General features: G+C 36.5%; 1 protein-coding gene across 4 annotated transcripts in view; it reads right to left on the reverse strand.

Moving 5' to 3' along the window:
• Positions 1–2439: 2439 nt before the first annotated feature.
• Nup205 (nucleoporin 205) overlaps positions 2440–19664 on the reverse strand; it is a 68509-nt gene continuing 51284 nt past the window's right edge. For all 4 annotated transcript variants that reach the window (XM_027952190.2, XM_071611791.1, XM_071611798.1 and 1 more), the window contains exons 35-43: positions 19396–19522; positions 16766–16842; positions 13808–13936; positions 13489–13615; positions 8822–8988; positions 6038–6161; positions 5480–5608; positions 4772–4845; positions 2440–2792 (exon numbers count right to left, since the gene is read on the reverse strand). In XM_027952190.2, the coding sequence (XP_027807991.2) occupies positions 2640–2792; positions 4772–4845; positions 5480–5608; positions 6038–6161; positions 8822–8988; positions 13489–13615; positions 13808–13936; positions 16766–16842; positions 19396–19522 (1107 nt within the window). In that variant the 3' untranslated portion in view covers positions 2440–2639. The remainder of the gene's footprint in view (positions 2793–4771; positions 4846–5479; positions 5609–6037; positions 6162–8821; positions 8989–13488; positions 13616–13807; positions 13937–16765; positions 16843–19395; positions 19523–19664) is intronic.

Here is a 19664-nt window from a genome sequence, read left to right on the forward strand (position 1 = left end):
AATAAATTGGGTGTATGACGTAAGCCTAAGTATCTTGATGCTTATTATATTGATTATATTATTTATATGATTGAACCTAATTTTTAAATAAAATACTCGAATTAAGACAATGGTTGTTAAGTTTTCAAAGTTATCACCCACAGATTACTTATTACAATGGGAAAGAAATAACCTGTATAATGGAGATGTGTGTTAAACACCATCTTGACCAAGAGATCAAACTTAATATCATGAGTCTGTTATGAATCTCCTGATATCTTTTTTTTTTTGCTAAGGCTGGTTTTGAACTCACGATCTTCCTGCCTCAGCCTCCTGAGCCACTGGGATTACAGGCATGCACAGGGCTCTGATATGATGTATTTAAGGCACAGTTATAAGATCACCTATACAGTTGGATTCTTACTGAAAATGTTTAACCTGAATCTAATCAAAAGAAGTGTGGAAGTGTGGAAGCTTTTTCAAAATTGCTTAAGTACTTTACCACCTTCCCCACCAAAAGGGTAAGGAACTGTTTAAGAATAAAATGACTGATTATAATGTATAATTCTTGATCAGATCCTAGGTCCAATGAAAGTTCTAAAGTACATTTTTTGATCAATTGAGAAAATTTTGATATGGACATACTATTAGAAAATATTTTTTTATCAAATGTCTTAAATGTGATAATTGTAGTTCAGAAGAAAATATTGTTCTTGTTAAAATATTTAGGGATAGTGTCATGATTACAAGTTAAGGAAAAAATTAGATACATATGTATAAACACAAACACATACTCATAAAGATATGCAAATTATTGAGAATTTGAATCTAGGTAAAAAGTATTTGGTTTTTAGTTTTCTTCCAACTATTCTAATTCAAAAATTTTTAAGAGTTGGGAAAACAATAGACAAATATTTGGAACAGGCTAGAATGTGTATAGTTCAAATAAGACATGTTAATTTGCATGTCATCCATTTGTCAAAACTATAGTGATAACGACTAGGAAGAGAGTACACTTGTTTCCCAACACCAACAAACTAATGAACTCAATAAAAATGAATTAAAATCGTACATCAATTTAGTATTTTTGAGGATTAGATGAACCTTTGCTTGAAATGCTAACTTTAAAAAAAAAAAGTATCTAACCCTGGTTTCCTCCCCTTTGCTTGGCTGAATGGCCAGGCTGTACCCAACACCCTTTGCCCTAGGTAACAAAGCCCAAGCAGGTTGCTGCTTGTCAGAAAAAAAGCATTTCTGGTCAGCACCACAATAAAGCTACAGTCCTTCCTCCAACTCCCTCACACTTCTCCACTGCCCCAACTTCTGATCTACAATCAGCTACATTTTTGGAAGAAATAAGAAAACAAGATAATGGTGTTTAGTAAACCCACAATTTCAATTCCAAATTTAGCAAATATCTAGTATGGAAGGGTTCACAGGTTTATAAAGTGCTTAGTTTCCATGCACAGCTTTGCTGCTCATTCAGGAAGTGAGCCTGTGTTCCAAATAAAAGATTATTACTATATGCAGGCTGGGGTGTAGCTTAGTGGCAGAACACTTGCCTAGCTTGTGTGAGGCCCTAGGTTCATCCCCATCCAAAAAAAAAAAAAAGTATGTGTGTGTTTTTATCTGAGCAGTGGAGCAACAGACATGAGGAGAGTTATTTTGGATCCACTCATTTCATTCATTTACCTCCCACTAAGATTTCTATTAACTATTGTCCAGCTAAAGACTATTGTTTATAACTAGTGGGCAATAAATCAACTTCAGAATATAACAATAATCAAGCCTTTAAAAAAATACTTAAGTCATGGAAATTTTATTAGATTTAAAAAAGAAACACCACAACACCATAGAACTAAGTATTAATTTTCTGTTTCTACATGAATCAAGACTTATTCCCCTCTTAGTAGTCTCTCCTATATATTAGGTTAAAATAATTGCTGGTTGGAAAGGAAAAAATGTTCCCTCAGATGACACAGTCACTTGAATATAACTGGGAAATAGTGGTGATTATATAATTTTTTTAATCCTAGAGATACCCATTATATTAATGAGAAATATTGAAAGATGATTGAGAAATGTCACAATTATTTGTAAGGAACAAATGCAAATTAACATACTGTCATTTTATGTGCTGAAAAGGAAAAAAGGGTAAAACCTAATTTTAGGAGAGAGATGACTTTTTGAGCATTTCTATAATATGCTTTCAGGTATTGCAGACTATTCAATAACAAAGGATGGCAAGAGCTCTTTATCCACCTTACCCCATGGAGTAACCATGAATATCATAAAATTATAATGTAAGTACAATGAGCAAAAAAAGTCAGGGTTCCCAGACTATGCCTTTATTTTAATGTTCAGAATGTCTTTAGGGGCAAACTACTAATGTGGAAATTTGTTAGATTTTCAGTAATGTTGATCATGTCCTAGTTAAAATTTCAAAAGAGTGACCATACATTTGCTTTGTTTTTTTAAAAAAGATTTATTTTTTTTTTTACAAGTGAGGATGAAATGAGGCAAAGAGTTTACAGAAAAAAATGTCCATATATAAAGAAAGAAATAGCAAAATATTTTTTGGTCATAATTTAGAAACAAACTATAAAAAGAAGACAGTGTTTCCCAATTTATCTCTTCCACTGAAGAGCAAAAGAACAGGCTCAGTTCCTTGATATCCTCAGTAGGCCACGGATACGTCTGACAAGAGCCTGTATGAAACTATAACGAGATCGAACTTTTGAATATAATCCTTCAATGTCCAGGAGTTTCTTTTGTAGTGATTCTCCGAAAGCGTTGATGGCATCAGCCTGAAGCTAGAGGTAATACAGATAACACTGTATTATTAAAATTGTTGTCTCAAATATTTCTTTCATTCTATGTCTTTAAATTTAAAATATTTCCACTTTGCAATGTAGTCTTACCAGGGTAAAATATGCTTGGATTTTTGTAATGTGGTACCAAATTAAATAGACATTCACAGTTTCTACCTTGGAATTTCTTGGTATGAGCCTAGTGATTTTTTTGCCTTACCTTTCTTGTATAAATGTGTAAATTTTAAGATGTTTAAATAATAACAACCATTCATGTTGATGTACTGACATACACATAAAAAGAACTGCAAAAGAGCCATACAAGAAATAACTATAGTTAAGAGTGGTTTCTTCTGGGGAAAGAAAGAAAAAATGCAGGTGGGAAAGAAGGTTTTACTTTCTACTTTATTTTGTAATTTTTAAAAAATATCAATGGGGTATAGTTAGACCTAGTATATACTTTAGAATTCATATTTATTTAGAATACATATGTAATCTCAGAAGTATCTTTCTGATGTTTATTGCCTTCACTTTTGCATTAAAATCACAGCACCCAGTGAGACTATCCTATACTTCTTCCCTTAGCTTTGTAACAGATGACTCTAAATGGAACCGTACCAGTCAGCCATTCAACATGTTTTTATTAATAAACATCTTCTAGGACTGGGGATTCAGCTCAGTGGTAGAGTGAGTGCTTGCCTTGTATGCACAAGGCCTTGGGTTCAATCCCCAGCACCAAAATAAATAAATAGATAAATACATAAACAAACAAACATCTTCTGGAGGATCTATTCTTTGCCTAATTCTGCACATGGTCTCACTTAGTACTAACTTCCCTACACAAGCCTGGCCAAAAAAACAAGCTTCTTTCACTTAGGAATGAATGCAGTCAGGCCTAGGATGAGAGTATGCTACCCAGGACATCTCTGCAGGCTGCTATAACTGCACCTCTCTTTTCTGATAAGGCTCAACCTTTCAGCTTTAAGAAAGGCAGCAGCAAGGAGGAATGAGAAGAGTAGAGGCTTATCAAATCATGGCCAAGGGCATTCAGATGCCCACTGGAAGATCTAATTGCAACACTTTGTCCCTAATATCACATCCTAATACAGTTTGTTAGAATCAAGACTTTGGTATTAATTTAATATGAGGTTTTCATTTCAATTGTTTTTCATTTTTTCCAATACTATTGATCAAGAGATTACTAAGAGCATAATGCTACCTGTTATTGATAGACTACTATAGTAGAATTTTTAATGGTTATAATCTCACCATTATTTTCTAAAAAATTAAGTGCTAAGAGAGACTGTGTCTAAAAATTCTACAAAGCTAATCAAAAGATAGGATTTCCACACTGCTATGGTCCCCCAAAGGTCCATGTGTTAAAGGCTTGGTCCCCACAGTAATGGGAGGTGATAGAATCTTTAGGAGGTGGGGCCTAGTGAGAGGTTCTTGGGTCACCAGAGGGCACGCTTGAAGAGTGACTATGGCCTTTCACTTTCTCTCTGGCCATGAGATAAACACCTTGCTCTACCTGCCACTCAGCATGCACACTGTAGACCCAAAGCACTGGATTTGCCCAGTCTTGGGCTGGAGCCTCCAAAACTGTGAGCCACAATAAATCCTCTTCCTTTACAAGATATCTCAATTACTTATAGCTAACACACAGTCACAATGCCTACTGATTACTCAGCAGTTAACATATTCCTGGTACCCCACTGGGAACTTCACATACAAAAAACCTCATTTAATTCTGACAAGACCTTCCGAGGTTGAATTATCATTCCCAGTACTTAGATAAAGAAGGAGAGGCTAGGAAGTTAGGTTGCTACAAGCCACACAGGTATTAATGAGCCAAGCCAGAATTCAAATCAGGTCTGTAATATGCAACTCTGAAAATTATAATCTTTATTGACTTACAGGGCTTTCCCTTTTCCTTTAATAAAGAGGAAAAAATAAATAAGCATATGAGACTGGAACCTTACCTGGTCTATATCATGTTGGTTTACTACAGTCAACCCACTTTTAAAATCCAGATTGGTTTCTGAGGAGAAGGAATCTAGAGATAAAAGACATAGTCAAGATATCTTCGTAAGTACAGATCTACTAGTGATCTACATGCTAAAAGTGAACAATGCAGGTCAAGAATGAAACTCCTGCAGCCATGGAAGCTATTTCACTGACTCAAGCCAGGGATCTCAAGGTTTTCTTGTTTCTTCCCACCTGAGAGTCACTCAAAGTGGCTCCCTCTAGCAATCACTAAGAATTCCAGCCTAGTGGATGACCCATTTCTGTTCTTCTGGAAAACTATCTGTGATCAAAGGACTCTAGAGCTAAGTCAGCCCTTAACATCAAGAAACTAAAGAACAATTGACAAGAAGACCCTAAAATATTGTTATGCTCACCGTAATTTCCCATGGACAGAAAGTAATATACAAAAAATAGCTACATCTATGACTAAGTAGATCTCAATTACCCAATTCACTCTTAGACACCTGGAACATAGCAACAAATTTCACTTTATGTATAATTTACCAATAAAAATAAGTATAAATAAATAAACAAAAATAGTTGGCAAGGGGTTGATTTGAATCCAGGAGTCTGACACGAGACTAACATAATGAGGCTTTGTTTAAAAAAAAAGTCACTAGTTACAAGGCACTAATGTGCATAATTTTCAAAATAAAGTTTACCTTGTAGTCTTCTGTTTTTAAATAAGGTTCTGGAGGCAAATAAGGAATCTTGAGAATCCGTGGGTGTGCAATGTAACAAATAGTACTCCAGATGGCGCCAAAGAATAAATAAGCAGGTCTCTATGATAACTGAGCTCATATTAAAGGACAATAATCTCATTATACTATTTTACTAGCCAGTTTCTGAGGAGGGGTAAAGGAGAGACTGTACTCACATAATGATGCATCTATAACCTCAGTCTAGCAGACAGGTAAGGTTCCAGTGAGGTAAGAGAAAGCACCATGGGGTGCTGAAAGGAAGAAGGGGAGGTGGCAGGGTGCTGTATTCCCTGTCTTAAGTCCTTACCTCCTTCCCAGAGAGAAAGTCTGCATATATTATTAGCTACCCTAAAAGAAAAAAAATTTATAATTTGGAAATAGATTGGGCATTTACTGGAGAAAATTAACAATAATTCTGTCCCCTTCCACTGGGTTTTTGTGGCCAAATAATGTGAGAATAAGTACACAGTTCCTCCATTTAAAGGTCACCACTCAAGTCGATGACTTCATAAAGGATACAAGAACAAAGGGAAAGCAGCTTAGCTCGATTGTTGATCAACTTCACCAAACGCCTTCTCGCTAGAACATATTTCTGGGCAGTGGAGATTTTATCAACACCAGCAGGCATCACAGACTGGCACAGCTAAGAAAAAGAAATAAATGTAGCATAAAAGTGACATAAATTGTAACAAATTTAACAAAAATCTACTATAAGAAGGTCACTGTGATAAGTGCTGTGAAAAACACTCAGATTTAAAAATCCTTGCAGACAAAAAGTTCATTATCTACAAATAAGAGCCAAAGAAGCAGTCAGATTCATAAATGAATGTTCACCTGCTGCCCTTTGAGAAAAATCTGACCTAGAAAAAGACTTTCCAACCTGCTAAAGGGCCCAACAACCCTGAATTTCCTGTCACCTTGAAACAAAACAAAAGTTCTTCAAGCAGTAGGTGAAACAATGCCAGGGAGAATTTAACAGCTGTCAGGTATCTTCTGAAGAAAAATAAATATACTCTTCTAGGGCACAGTAAACATATGATCATTAACTAAAATCTCCCTGAGCACTTCTAATTTGGCATACACATTAGCACAGTGGTTCAATTTAATATTCTGACATTGGGTTTGACAGAAGGTGTACTGAAGAGGGGCTGGTGGAATGCACACGCCACTATATTTCTGGATACATCCCGCATCTGCACAATCAAGCAAACACAGATCAAACTCATTTAAAAACAATAAATAAACTACATCTATTCTAAGCATATAGATTTTTTCCTTGTTACTATTCCCTAAACAATACAGTATAACAATAATTTATATGGCATTTATATTGTATTAGGCATTCAGTAACCAAAGAAGACTTAAAGCCTACAGGAGGATGAGCATTAAGTTATATACAGGGGCTGGGGATATAGCTCAGCTGGTAGAGTGCTTGCCTTGTATGTACAGGCCCTGGGTTCAATTCCCAGCACCATTAAAAAAAAAAAAAGTTATATACAGATAGATGCTATGCTGTTTTACATAAGGGACTTGAGCTCCTAGGAGTATGGCATCCGCAGGGGGTCCTGGAATTCACAGCCCGAGGGACAACTCTTTTAGCATTGCCAACAAACTATACAACAAAGAGGAAGGACTATCAGATATAAATTACATAGTTTCAGGAATAGCCTAAAGCTAGTAAGTCTGCCTCACCCATTGTCTTTGGGCAAGTTATCCTAGTCTTCTGTGCCTAAGTTTCCTCACAGACAAATGGTAGTAGCACCAAGACCTGCCTTTGTATTCAGCTAGAATATGTAGCTCACAACTGACTCAATAAATGTTCCCTGTGATTATCAGAAGAGTGGCAAAAGGGAGTAGGCTTTAACCAATCACACGAATGACATAGAATTTTTGTCACTGAAGTCTGGTGTAAACCAGGACTGGCAAAATAGCTCAATATCCAGGCTGCCATGGAGCACCAAGATACTTCAGCAGGACCTAAGAATTGGCCAAGAGGTGTCCTAGAGCTCGGCTGTGCCAAATAGAAAATAAAGCAAACTAGTCAGGGTGCAAACCCAGTAACTTGGTATCTTCAGGTACAGAAAGGAAAAGAGAATGATTCTGGGTCACTGAGAAAGCGGTGAAGTCTGATGTGCTATCCCATTTGTTTGAAAAATTCACTAAAAGGATACTAAGGATGCTGAAAACAGAGACATTTACCTAAGTTTTGTGATAGTCAAGCCAAAGTGACTCTATTTTATTTAGTAACTCCATTTTGTAAAACAACCATGCCAAGTAGAAGGGTCATGACCAGGGCAAGATGTTCTTTTCCTTTTGCTATAGAAACCTTTAAGAACATGGGACTACCTAATGGGGCATTGTTTCTGTAACTAGGGTAACAGGGCTCTGTTTCTGTAACTGGGGTGGCTGGGCTAATTGTGATTGGCTAAGCGTCCCGCTGCCTGACTCTCTGTACTCTCCTGCTTCTGTAACCTGACTTGCTTGCATTGGTGGGACCCCCAAACATCCCTTTTGCGGTTTTCAGGCTTAAAAGGAGCGCCCTTGCAATTGTTCAGGGCTGATCAGGGGAACAACTTTATGTTATGGTCAGTCACCACCAATATGCTTCAATAAAGGCTTGATTCGATTATACGTGAGTGGTCTGGAAGTCAATTTATGAAACCCCAGGACGCTGCTTTAACTACAACAGTTTTACCACCAAAATATCTGTAACATAAACACCACTGTCTGCATAGATTTTAGAGTGGAAATTACCCAAAACTCATTAATTAAAGGCCAGCTTTCTATTTGCTTCAACAGAAGCTACTTGACTAGTGGGTTTTTGTTGTTGTTTTTACTTATAGATGAACACAATTTATTTATTTGTTTGTTTATACCAGGGATTGAGCCACATCCTCAACCTTTTTTTGTATTCTATTTAGAGACAAGATCTCACTGAGTTGCTTAGCGCCTTGCCGCTGCTGAGGCTGGCTCTGAACTTGGGATCTGCCTGGTCTCAGCCTCCCGAGCTGCTGGGATTACAGGCGTACAGCACCCAGTGCCTCACCCAGTGCCTCACGTGTGCTAGGCAGACACTCTACCACTGAGCTACAACCCCAGCACTTACTTGACTGTTTTTCAGTCAAGAATGTCCATGCTATGAGCCTGGTGCAAAGGTGAGACTCTCCTTCCAGTCTAACAAAAGAATCAGGCAATTCCTTCAGTCTAGCTGCATGTATCATCCTCACTCCCAAGTCTGGGATGAGTACTCTAGCCCTGATTAGTGAAAGCAAGTTTCTCAAGTTCCCATCTCAAGATTCATACCTCTTTTATCTCATCTGGAGGAAGCTGCTCTACATTCTGTAGCTTGTTGACACTACGTCGGTGACTGTCGTAGTAGCTGAAGAAATCACTGGCGCTCTGTTTCAGCAGGTAGACAATAATGCCCAAACCAGGTAAGCGCCAATATGGAACCACTGGAGCTTGGGTATCTAGTAGATGACATAAAACTATGTTTCACTTACAAACACTTTGCAAGAATTTTTTTTTTTTTGGTACCAGGACTAGAACTAAGGGTCACTTAAACGCCGAGTCATATCCCCAGCTCTTTTTTGTATTTTAGAGACAGGGTCACACTAAGTTGCTTAGAGCCTCACTAAGTTGAGGCTGGCTTTGAACCCATGATCTTCCTGCCTCAGCCTCCCTAGCTACTGGGATTACAGGTGTATGCCACTGTGCCCAGCCTATTTTGTATGAATTTCAAATGACCCACATAAAATAATGGATATTCCAGAATTTAAGGACATGTAAGTTACCACTAAAAGTAACCTATGACTACATTTAAACACCAGCGATAGTTCAAAAAAACAAGTGGTTAGGAGTGATTATAATCAGGTACAGACGTAAGACTGGAGACCTTGAGAGACAGAGAGAAAGAAATGTGGGTGGTGGACATCAGCAGAGTTTTTCCTTTATTGGATGAAGACCACTTTGTAAACTTTATGAAAGATACGTATTCTACCTTTACCCCTCAACCTGCAATGCAGACACACAAATTTGGTAGTGCTTAGCCCTAGGTGAGTAATCTCTGCCTCACCAATTAGCTGTAGTTATCTAGGGTTCATTTATAGACTACATCTTTCTGGTTATTGAATTGAATGCTCAGTCATTCTTTTCAAGGTACCAGAAGAACACTAACTGAAATACTGCAAATCTATAAATGGGTTTAAATGTTAAAAAGTGTTTTACTACATTTTGTGTGTGTGTGTGTGTGTGTGTGTGTGTGGTGCTGGGGACTGAACCCAGGACCTTGTGCATGTGAGGGAAGCACTCTATCAACTGAGCTATATCCCCAGCCCTACAATTTTATTTGGGTAGCAAAACTAGGTTTTTTGTTTTGTTTTGTTTCGTACTGGGGATTGAACCCAAGGGTACTTCACCAGTGAAATACAACCCTGACCCTTTTAATTTTTTAACTTGGGACAGGGTCTTGACAAGTTGCTAAGGGTCTTGCTAAGTTGCTGAGACTGGCCTCAAACTCTTGCTTCAGCCTCCCTAGTCTCTGGAATTACAGGAATATGCCATCATGCCCAGCTAAATAAGATAATCTGCCTTTTACCTGACTACCTTTCAACAAAGGTGCAAAGCAACAGTGGGATACCATAAAGTTATTTGCAGAAGAACTAGGGAGCAATAATGATACCATCCTTAGAGCAATTTCTTCTAATGACTGGGGGATGTCTTGGAAATACCTTGGTCATTTCAAGCTTGATTTGGAGATAATAGTTGTTTAGTGGCCCAAACTGCCAAGATGCCGAAAGGGGGATTGTATTTGCTTCTTTCACTACCAACTCCCTTAATTTTGCTCTCAAGTCAGATTTCACAGATGTCATGTGAGGGGGATATATTATCAACAGATGCTAAAACCAATCAGGATTTCCTAAACAGATTTTCTTTTCTAGTCTTCAGTGAAGATGTTATAGTCTTCAAAATATGTCATTACTGAGAGCCTTCTCCTGGTGAAATTGAGTAGCCTAATACCCAAATGACAACGATATCCTCAAAGAATTAGCATATGGTCTAATGCTCAGAGGACTCTAAAACATTTCAGAAGTTCTCACTATACTGACTTGCTCAAGTCTAGAAAATACTAGAGCATTCAAAGGCTAGCAAACATCAGATGAGGATGATTTGTGAGAACTGAAGTACAGAAACAGATTCCATAGGGGCCTAGGGCTATGTGATCTAAGAAGTAAAAGTCCTGCAGGAAAGGGTCTCTGGATCACAAATAATAAGTAATATACTACATGATAACCCCAACAATAATAATAAGAGCAAACAATTACTACTAATAGGACCAGGTACTACTACTATGGAAAATAATACTACTTTCCATATATTAACACATTTAATTCTTGTAATCAATTCGTTGGAGGAGAGTTTGTTATTTCCATTTCACAGATAAAAACCTGAGGCACAAAGAAGGTAACTAAATTCTCTGAAGTCACACCAATTGTTACTAGTAGAACTGGGATTCAAATCTCGGCAGTTTGTCATCAACTTGTGTTCTTGACTACTACTTTGTATTGTCTGTTTTCAAACCTATTACATATCTACAAGCTCTCGTGCCTAAAATTGACAGAGGAAAATGAGGCTGTTAACCCTAAAAAAGTCTAAGGAAAAATGTTGACCAGTTTATAAAGCTTCATAAAATTGATTTTTTAAAGTATTAAATATAAATGTCATGGTATGCAAGACTGCCTTGGAAGGAAAAAGCAACTAAATAAAATTTTAAAAATTATAAGTGATGTATTATTAGCATATAATAAATGACAAAATTACAGTTTTGTTTGAATATCTGGCGAGGGGAACAAAAGCATTGCCTTTTTGACACAGCAGTCTCCATCAACTACAGACCTAAAAGATTAACAGACTGATGTTCATTTGCCAATTGCTAGAAAGGGAATACAGATCAGCCTAAAAGTTCCTGCTGGGAACCCATTCCCCTGAATGGAAAGGTGTTGAGAGCCACAGCTGAAGGGGCCCCAGCAAACTTCCAGCTGCCGGCTGATGATTGGCTCACAGCGGCCCCAGCAACATCTAGCTGATTGGCTCCTCTGCGGTGATGCTCATTGGGCTGTTTCCCTGCCCTTTCAGACCAGGGAGCTGCTCATTGGGGGACTTTTTTGGCTCCGCCCACGCGACCCAGCCAATCGGCCTCAAGAGCAGGAGGATTGTGGGAGGTGGAGAGGCTTGAGGTGGAGAGAGAGGCTTGTGGGAAGCCGGTGGTGGCAGTTGGGGCTCTGAGGGTTTTTCCTGAGAGGCTGTTTTGTTTGGCTTGTGTGGTTCTAAAAATAAAGTTAGTTTCTTTTGACAAGTGGCTCCTGATTGTGCCCAGCCAGACTGCTGGCAGAAAGGGAACTCTGGGCAAGATTTCCAGTCATCCCAGGCCTTCTAAAGTAAAGGTAACCCCTCATTTCACATTGGAGCCACCTGAATGGGAAAGGTAACTTAACCCTTATGCTGAGGATGTAGGGTTGGAATCCTCTCAAGATGGTCCCTTTTTATTCTAGAGTAATCCCCTGACAATCAACTTTTTGAGTGGGGGGAAACTGAACCATGTAGAATTAATTTACTTAACCAAGTCAAGAGGTATTTTATACTTCTAGTTTAAATGACTTTTAACCTATAGACTATAAATCTCTATAGCCACTTTCCAAATTTCTTTAAGGAATATTCTCATCTATGAAAGATTACTTCAAACAAATTCATTGAATAAAAGGTATCTTTTATGAAGATTTCTGCGGGGCTGGGGATGTGACATGGTGGTAGTGTGCTGGCCTAGCATGCATAAGTCCCTTAGTTCAATCCTCAACAACATACACACACCTCAAAAGTAAAAAAAAAAAAAAAAAAGTAGAACTTCTGCTTTCAAGAATGAAAAACAGATCATACCAAATAAATTTCTGTTTTCTCTGTGCCTTGCCAACAGAAAACCAAAAGCCCTAGACATAATACAAACAAAAGCAGACAGACACTATGGAAAAAAATGCAGATATACTATCAGAAAACAGAATAGTAGGTGTCTGGGCCAGGGGTTAAAATAAACGATTAAATGCAAAGGAACAAGAAGAACCTTTAAAGAAGAGGAAAAAATTTATATGTTTTGATTGTGATAATAGGTATACAAATGCTTATTTTATTACTAAAATTATTCAAACTGTATATCTAAAATGACTGAATTTTTTGTATGTAAATAATACCTCAATTTTCAAAAGAATATAGTCCTATTAGCTAGGACACTTTTATAGTAGAGTTGGAATTCTTAGCATAATTATATCTAATAAGGTAATATGCTATTAAAATAACATTCTCAAAAGTCACACCACAGACTTTCTGAAATCACCACCAGTCTATTCCATTACAACTACTGAATACTAATGGGCTTTGTCTTTTTAGTGCCCACAGGATAACAGCTTTAAAAATTTATAATCCTGCCCCATATTCTGTATCTTCCCTACTGACTCGTCAGAAGATAAGTTAGCCTACTTGGTATCTAAATTTACTTTGCCTTGTTATATAAATTTGTAACTACAATACAAAACCCAATTTAGTCACTGAATTCAGCTTAATCAGACTTAACATACAAAATTGCCTGTTGTATTTCATTTTCTTTACCCAGCTAGCTTACACTCCAAATCTAGATTTTTTTCTTTGGGATCTCAAGTACTATTTAAAACTACACTCCCCCACATGGCTCTTTTAGAGTTAGCCTCAGAAAATCATGAATTTTTCCGTTCTCTTGAATTCTCCAGGTTTATATGTGGGTCTGACAATAGTACCTCCCACACCTTCTTTAAAGAGTTATTTTAAAATTTCCCCATTAATGACTCATATAAAGAAAAAAATTGCATCTCATTAAACCAGAATGAAGATCTACATCATGATAATGGCACCTTCATCCCTCAGATGCAGGACAAAACTGGTCTCACCTTGCCGCGGTCCATCTCTATTAATGGTTTCTGAAAGACTAGGGGTGAAGAGACACACAGCATGCTGAAACGTAGGGGAGCTCTGTAGCATGAGTGACTGGCAATACTCCATTACGTTGGCACAAATCTACAATGGAAGAACAGCAGTAAGAAAAAAATATCTGTCCCCTAAATAGTTTAATACCATAGAAATCTAGATTTAAAGAAGACCCAGGTTGTAAATCAACTTCTAAAATTATACACCTGTTATTTTCAACAGAGTTTTCCCAAAACACAAAAATCTTGTGGCATATTCCCAACAATTCTCACCCCCTCCTACCTGTTGCATGGCAAGTTCAATCTCATCTTTCTTGCTCACTTTATCTCCCTCCACATTATCATCTTGAAATTTAAACTGTCGCAGTTTGTCGGAGCCACCAAAGCGACTTAACAGTCCCAAGCACTGACGCTAAGAAAGAAAAAGATATTGTTCAAAATTAGTAAACTCTTTTTCTTCTTGAGATATGAAAAAAAAAAAAATTAATGGGAAGTGGAACTGCTCTTAAAAACGTCTGTTATCTTACTTCCAAATGAGCCAACTAAAGGTAACACCATTAAAAAATCACCTTTCAGTCAATTCATTAAAAGAATACCAATGTTTTTTTAGCAATTAATCCTCAATATAATTTAAATGCTTCCCAAAGAATTTTATATGCCATGTTCAAAATAGCATTTAATAATTCTTTGGGAGATAGTGGTTAATTGACACACAAGTTGAAAGGAAAATGAGAGAGCAACTAGAATTTGTTTCATGACAAACCACAACAATTTTGTCTACAAAGTTCAAATTTAAAGGCCATTACTCCTTTGGTTGCTTTTAGAGATTTCTTTGGGGGGATGGGGACACACAGGTAGTCTTGACATATAACATGCATATGCTGCCATCTTGAAATGCTGGTACTTTTCACCTGAGGGTACAATTGTTCCTAGGGCTCTCAGAGGGAAAGGATCACTTTTCAAAACTGGCAGCACATCCAGTGATTAGCAGATGGGTTTGGATTCAGAACATGGATTCCAGCAGCAGCCATAATGTTTTGCATGTGACCTAGGACAAGTTACTTATTTCCTCAAGCCTCTATGTTCACATTTCTAAGATTGTTGTCAGGATTATATGAGACATTGTATTATATTTAAAGAGTTTATTAGCACAATGTTCTGCACTTAATCAGTATATAGTGAAAGCATTTATTTTAAAACTTGGTAACACTATATATAAACAAATATTCAGTATATATATATAACATACAACATTTTGTCATGTAAACTGATGTTTAAATAAGTTTGAAGGCAAAACTTTTTAATCAAATTATGAAATAAACTTCTTTTGCCAAAATAGAAGTATTTTTTAAACTTATAAATATGCCTTACATATATAAAATAGATATGCTTAAACATTTCCAAAGGTCACCTTACAAAAGATCCATCAAAAAGATTTTTTTCCCCCTCCCTACTGGTAAAAAAAAAGTGAGAAGACTAAAAAAAAACACAGGGCACGTGGGTTTCACTGATGAGAGTACTACCTCTCTGGGCAGCTGTTTCCTAACATGCTGTCAAAAATACTATAGACATATCCTTGGACCCAGTTATACCATGTCATTTAATCCAGAATTTTAAAATGTACATAAAAATGCTGATATTTTTGTTGTGCTAGGGATCAAACATAGGCCAGGCAATCTCTCTACCACTGACCTACATCTGTAGCCCTAACATTTTTCTTTTAAAACTGAAAAAACAATTTATGAAAAGAGGACAGGTTAAGAAAATTACTATATGAAAATAATGGAATATAAATTCTAGTATATGATTATGCTGTAGCAAATAAAAAGGAAAGGTGTTTAGATCAAAGCAGGTTAGGAGGCTCCCAGAAACTATGATAAAATGCCTGATTGACAGTATGGTGGTTCCTCAAAAGAGCAGGCACAGAACTACCATTTGACCTAGTTACTTAAAGTCAACATACTATAGTGACATATGTATACCATGTTTACAGCAGCATAATTCACAATAGCCACACTGTAGAAACAGACTAGGTGTCCATTAGTAGATGAAAGGATAAAGAAAATGTGGTATTTATACACAATAGAATGTTCTTCAGCCATAAAGATAAATGAAATTATGTCACTTGCAGGAAATGGATGGAACTAGAGTCCATTATGTTAAGTGAAATTAGCCAAACTCAGAAGGTCAAGGATTGTATATTTTCTTTCACACAGAAGCTAAAGAGGAATAACAAAAGAAAGGTTTGGGGGCTGGGAGCAGAGATCTTATGAAAATCAAAGGGAGATTGCTAAAGGAAAGGAACCAGTGGAGAGGGAGAAGTGAAGTGCTGGGGAGTGATATTGGCCAAATTATGTTGTTATATTGTGTGTATGTACAAATATGTAACAACAAATCCCATTATTATGTACAATTTTAATGTACCAATAAAAAATATGGAAAGAGAAAAAAATTAAAAATAAAATTACATACATCAATTAAAGCCTAATTGATAAAACTATCCAATATGTTTGGATATATTCAAAGGAGCTGCATGCAGTTGCACACGGCTGTAATCCCAGCGGCTCAGGATGCTGAGGCAGGAGGATTGCATTTTCAAAGCCAGCATCAGCAGCAAGTCCCTAAGCAACACATCGAGATCCCCGTCTCTAAATAAAATATAAAAAAAGGCTGGGGATGTGACTCAGTGGATAAGCACTGCTGGGTTCAATTCCACATACCCCAAAAAAGAAAAAGAGATTACAAACCTGGAGGAGAGTGTAAGAAACATTAGTAATAAGTATATAAAAAACCAAACAAATTTTTAAAAAGCTGCAGCAATTACCAACTCTAGAGAAAACAAAACATTGCATAGAAAAGTAGCAGTAACGTCCATAGCTTAATAATAAATGTCATTTACATGGTCATAATAATGTAACATTAAATATTAATATAACCAAAATTATGATGTGATTATAGTGACTTTTGGTGTGGTGCAATGAGAAATATGCAAATTGTATGGTGGAACAAAAGAACTAACAAGATCTAAAATCTCATTTTCTTTAATGGAAAGCCAAAGCTGATTTCCAAAATGGGAAATCAGGTAGCAGCAATATAAGCATGTTATTCAGAGATAATAAAGAATCAATTAAAACAGATGAAAGGAGTTGCCCAATCTAGGCAGCAATGAAGAAGATGGGCCAGACAACTGTTATGTTTTGTAACACATTTTAAACTGCTATTTAGAAATAGAATCAGTTACCTGGAATCTTCCAATATGTCCCTGTAGCTCCATTAGAGATCCTTCATTTACATCAACGTCAAGTTCACTTAATATACCTACAAAATTTGGAATACTTTATTAAATACAGTTCTATACTAAAATAAAAACTAAGAAATAGTAAAAGAGGTTCTGAAATTTACATTGTTTTGCGTATGATCAGATTTTTGCCCTGAAAGTTTTGAGAAATATGATTCTACAAAGACTAAGTGTTTTTTATATATTAATAACACTGCAGCAGCACATCTGCATTTATATACAATCTAAAATTTAGATTAGTGATTTCAAAAAAAGACACTAAAAAATTTCAAGAAAAATGTTTTGTTTTAAAAAAAAAAAAAAAAAAGAAAAATGTTTTGTTTATAACCATAAAAGTTAAAAACTTCCTAAACTCAACATTGTTAACTACTTTTTATTTTATTTTTTGTAGTTATAAATGGACAGAATGCCTTTATTTTATTTGTTTAATTTTATGTGGTGCTGAGGATCGAACCCAGTGCCTCACGCAAGCTAGTCAAGTGCTCTTCCACTGAGCTACAGCCCCAGCCCATTAACTACTTTTTAATTAAAGACTTTAGACGTAGAAAGAAGTTTCACTAAAAAAGGAAAGGGGCCAACTTATACCATAAATACTGAGTGATGGTGGTGGCTGACAGAAAAAGAAACAGAAATTTCTGGTGGACTGAGCAGTATTAAACTCATACTCATGATTCTTATCTATCCCTCAGAAGTAACAGAGGAAAGACGATAAACCAACAAATGCTCTCGGAGACCTCGCAATTTACAGACAAGCATATTGAGAGTAATTAATTCTTAGAGAACTCAAAGGAAAAAAATCACTAGGAAAACCACTCCATGGCACTACTGGGACCTCTGTAGAGGCAATAAAGGCAGGCCTGGCTCAGTCTCATTATAGACCACTGGACTGAGTTGGAAACTTAGACATACCACAGGTTGGGTAGAGAGGACCCTGAGATCTCTTCAGGAAGGGGACAGGCTCCAAGTACCTCAACAGGCATGCTCACAGCTCTTCCCAAATCTCAATTTCTCCCTACCCAGACTGTTCAGCTACTCAGGCATCTTCAGAGAAGAAAAGACCTTGGGGATGGTGGGTGAAATCTGATTATCTAAGACTTCTCCAGAGCAACAAAAAAATGGAGATAGCTTATAGTTAAGCACACAGAAACAGAAGCCACACTGTCTAGGAAACTACACTACCAGTGTTATCTATATGACTTAGGACAAGTTAACCTTTCTGTGCCTGTAAAATGTGGATAACAGTTTACTACTTAAGACTGTTGTGTCCTCAAACCAATTAAGTGATTTTAACATTGTCTGGCATATAAATGCTTAATAAATATTCAAGTGTTATCACTGATACTACATGTTCTGAAGGAAAAAAGACAATCATAGTTGGTCATGTGGCCATTCCAAAACAAAGACAGCCTTTAAACATTCTTAACAATTAGCAATTTGGAGAATGTTGTTTTTTTTCCTGGAGGGAAGGGATCTATAATAAAAATTAAAAATATCAAGATATAACCCCCCAAAAAGAAAAAGGATGGAGAAGAAGAAATGGTGTTTTGCAGTGAATCCATGTAAATATACAAAGAAAAATAAACAACTAAAGGTACTGTGATTTAAAATCTGACTGTAAATGTTATAAAACCTGACAAAGTAAAGATAACATACAAACATAAATTGAAGGTAGAAGAGGAAGTGTTAAAGAACACATCACTTCATCTTTCACATCTGGGAGTTAACTGATTCTAAAATTTACATGTAAGTAAAGAATTATATTGGAGGAAAAAGTGACAAAAAATTTTAATTATTTTCCATAATTTCTCATAACCATACTGACCTTTTAAGAGCTTATATCTCTATACTACTGTAGTGAAGAAACATTTTTTTTAGAATTTAGCAATCCCTTTTATTTCTTTTCATTGAGTTTTTTTAATCTGTCAAATTTGTATAAAATTAAGTGTTTTCTAAAACAGCATGTGAGAAGGTAATCACCTTTGCATGTGTGTGTCCATTTCTCTCTCTCTCTCCCTCTTTCTCTCAGTTATCATACACAGTACAATGTTTGAACCTATTCATCAAATGTTAACATCTGGCAATTTATAGGTAATGAGATTTTTTTTTTTTGGGGGGGGGGTCAGGTTTGTGTGTGTGTGTGTGTGTAAATACACCAGGGATTGAACTTAGGGGCACTCAACAACTGAACCACATCCCCAGTCTTATTTTGTATTTTATTTAGAGACACTATCTCAATGAGTTGCTTAGCACTTCACTAAGTTGCTAAGGCTGGCTTTACACTCTTGATCCTCTTGCCTCAGCCTCCTGAGCTGCTGGGAATATAGGCATGTGCCATCACACCCATCTAAATAATATTTTAAATGTTATTAATTATCTCCTTGAACTTTTAAATTTTTTTTAATAATGATTGTATATCATTTCTATAACATATTACTTAAAAAGGCATGTGACTGTTAGTGGTACCAATTTCAAATAAATCATACACAGCTGCCAGATAACAAAAAACTGATTTCATTAAGCATATGTCAGTCTGTAAAGAAAAATTAAAAGTCCACTCAATACAATCAACTCACCAGGCAGTGCTGCTTTACTTATAATTCCTGTCAGCAGAGCCAATTCCTGCAAAGAGCCAGCACTAACATCCTGACAGCGGAGGATTGCTTGTATGGTATCTGAATGCGAAATGAGAAACTGCAACACCTGAGCCATGGAATAGGCAACACGGAGAAACAGGAAGAGTAGTAAGAAATATGTTATAAATGTGTAATTCATCTTTTTAATAATGTTGAAGCAAGTAATTCAATGTAATGAGGAAGAATAAGAGAAGCAATTGTTTTCTGCA

Source organism: Marmota flaviventris, chromosome 1 (genome assembly GCF_047511675.1).
Source record: "Marmota flaviventris isolate mMarFla1 chromosome 1, mMarFla1.hap1, whole genome shotgun sequence".
Taxonomy (NCBI): domain Eukaryota; kingdom Metazoa; phylum Chordata; class Mammalia; order Rodentia; family Sciuridae; genus Marmota; species Marmota flaviventris.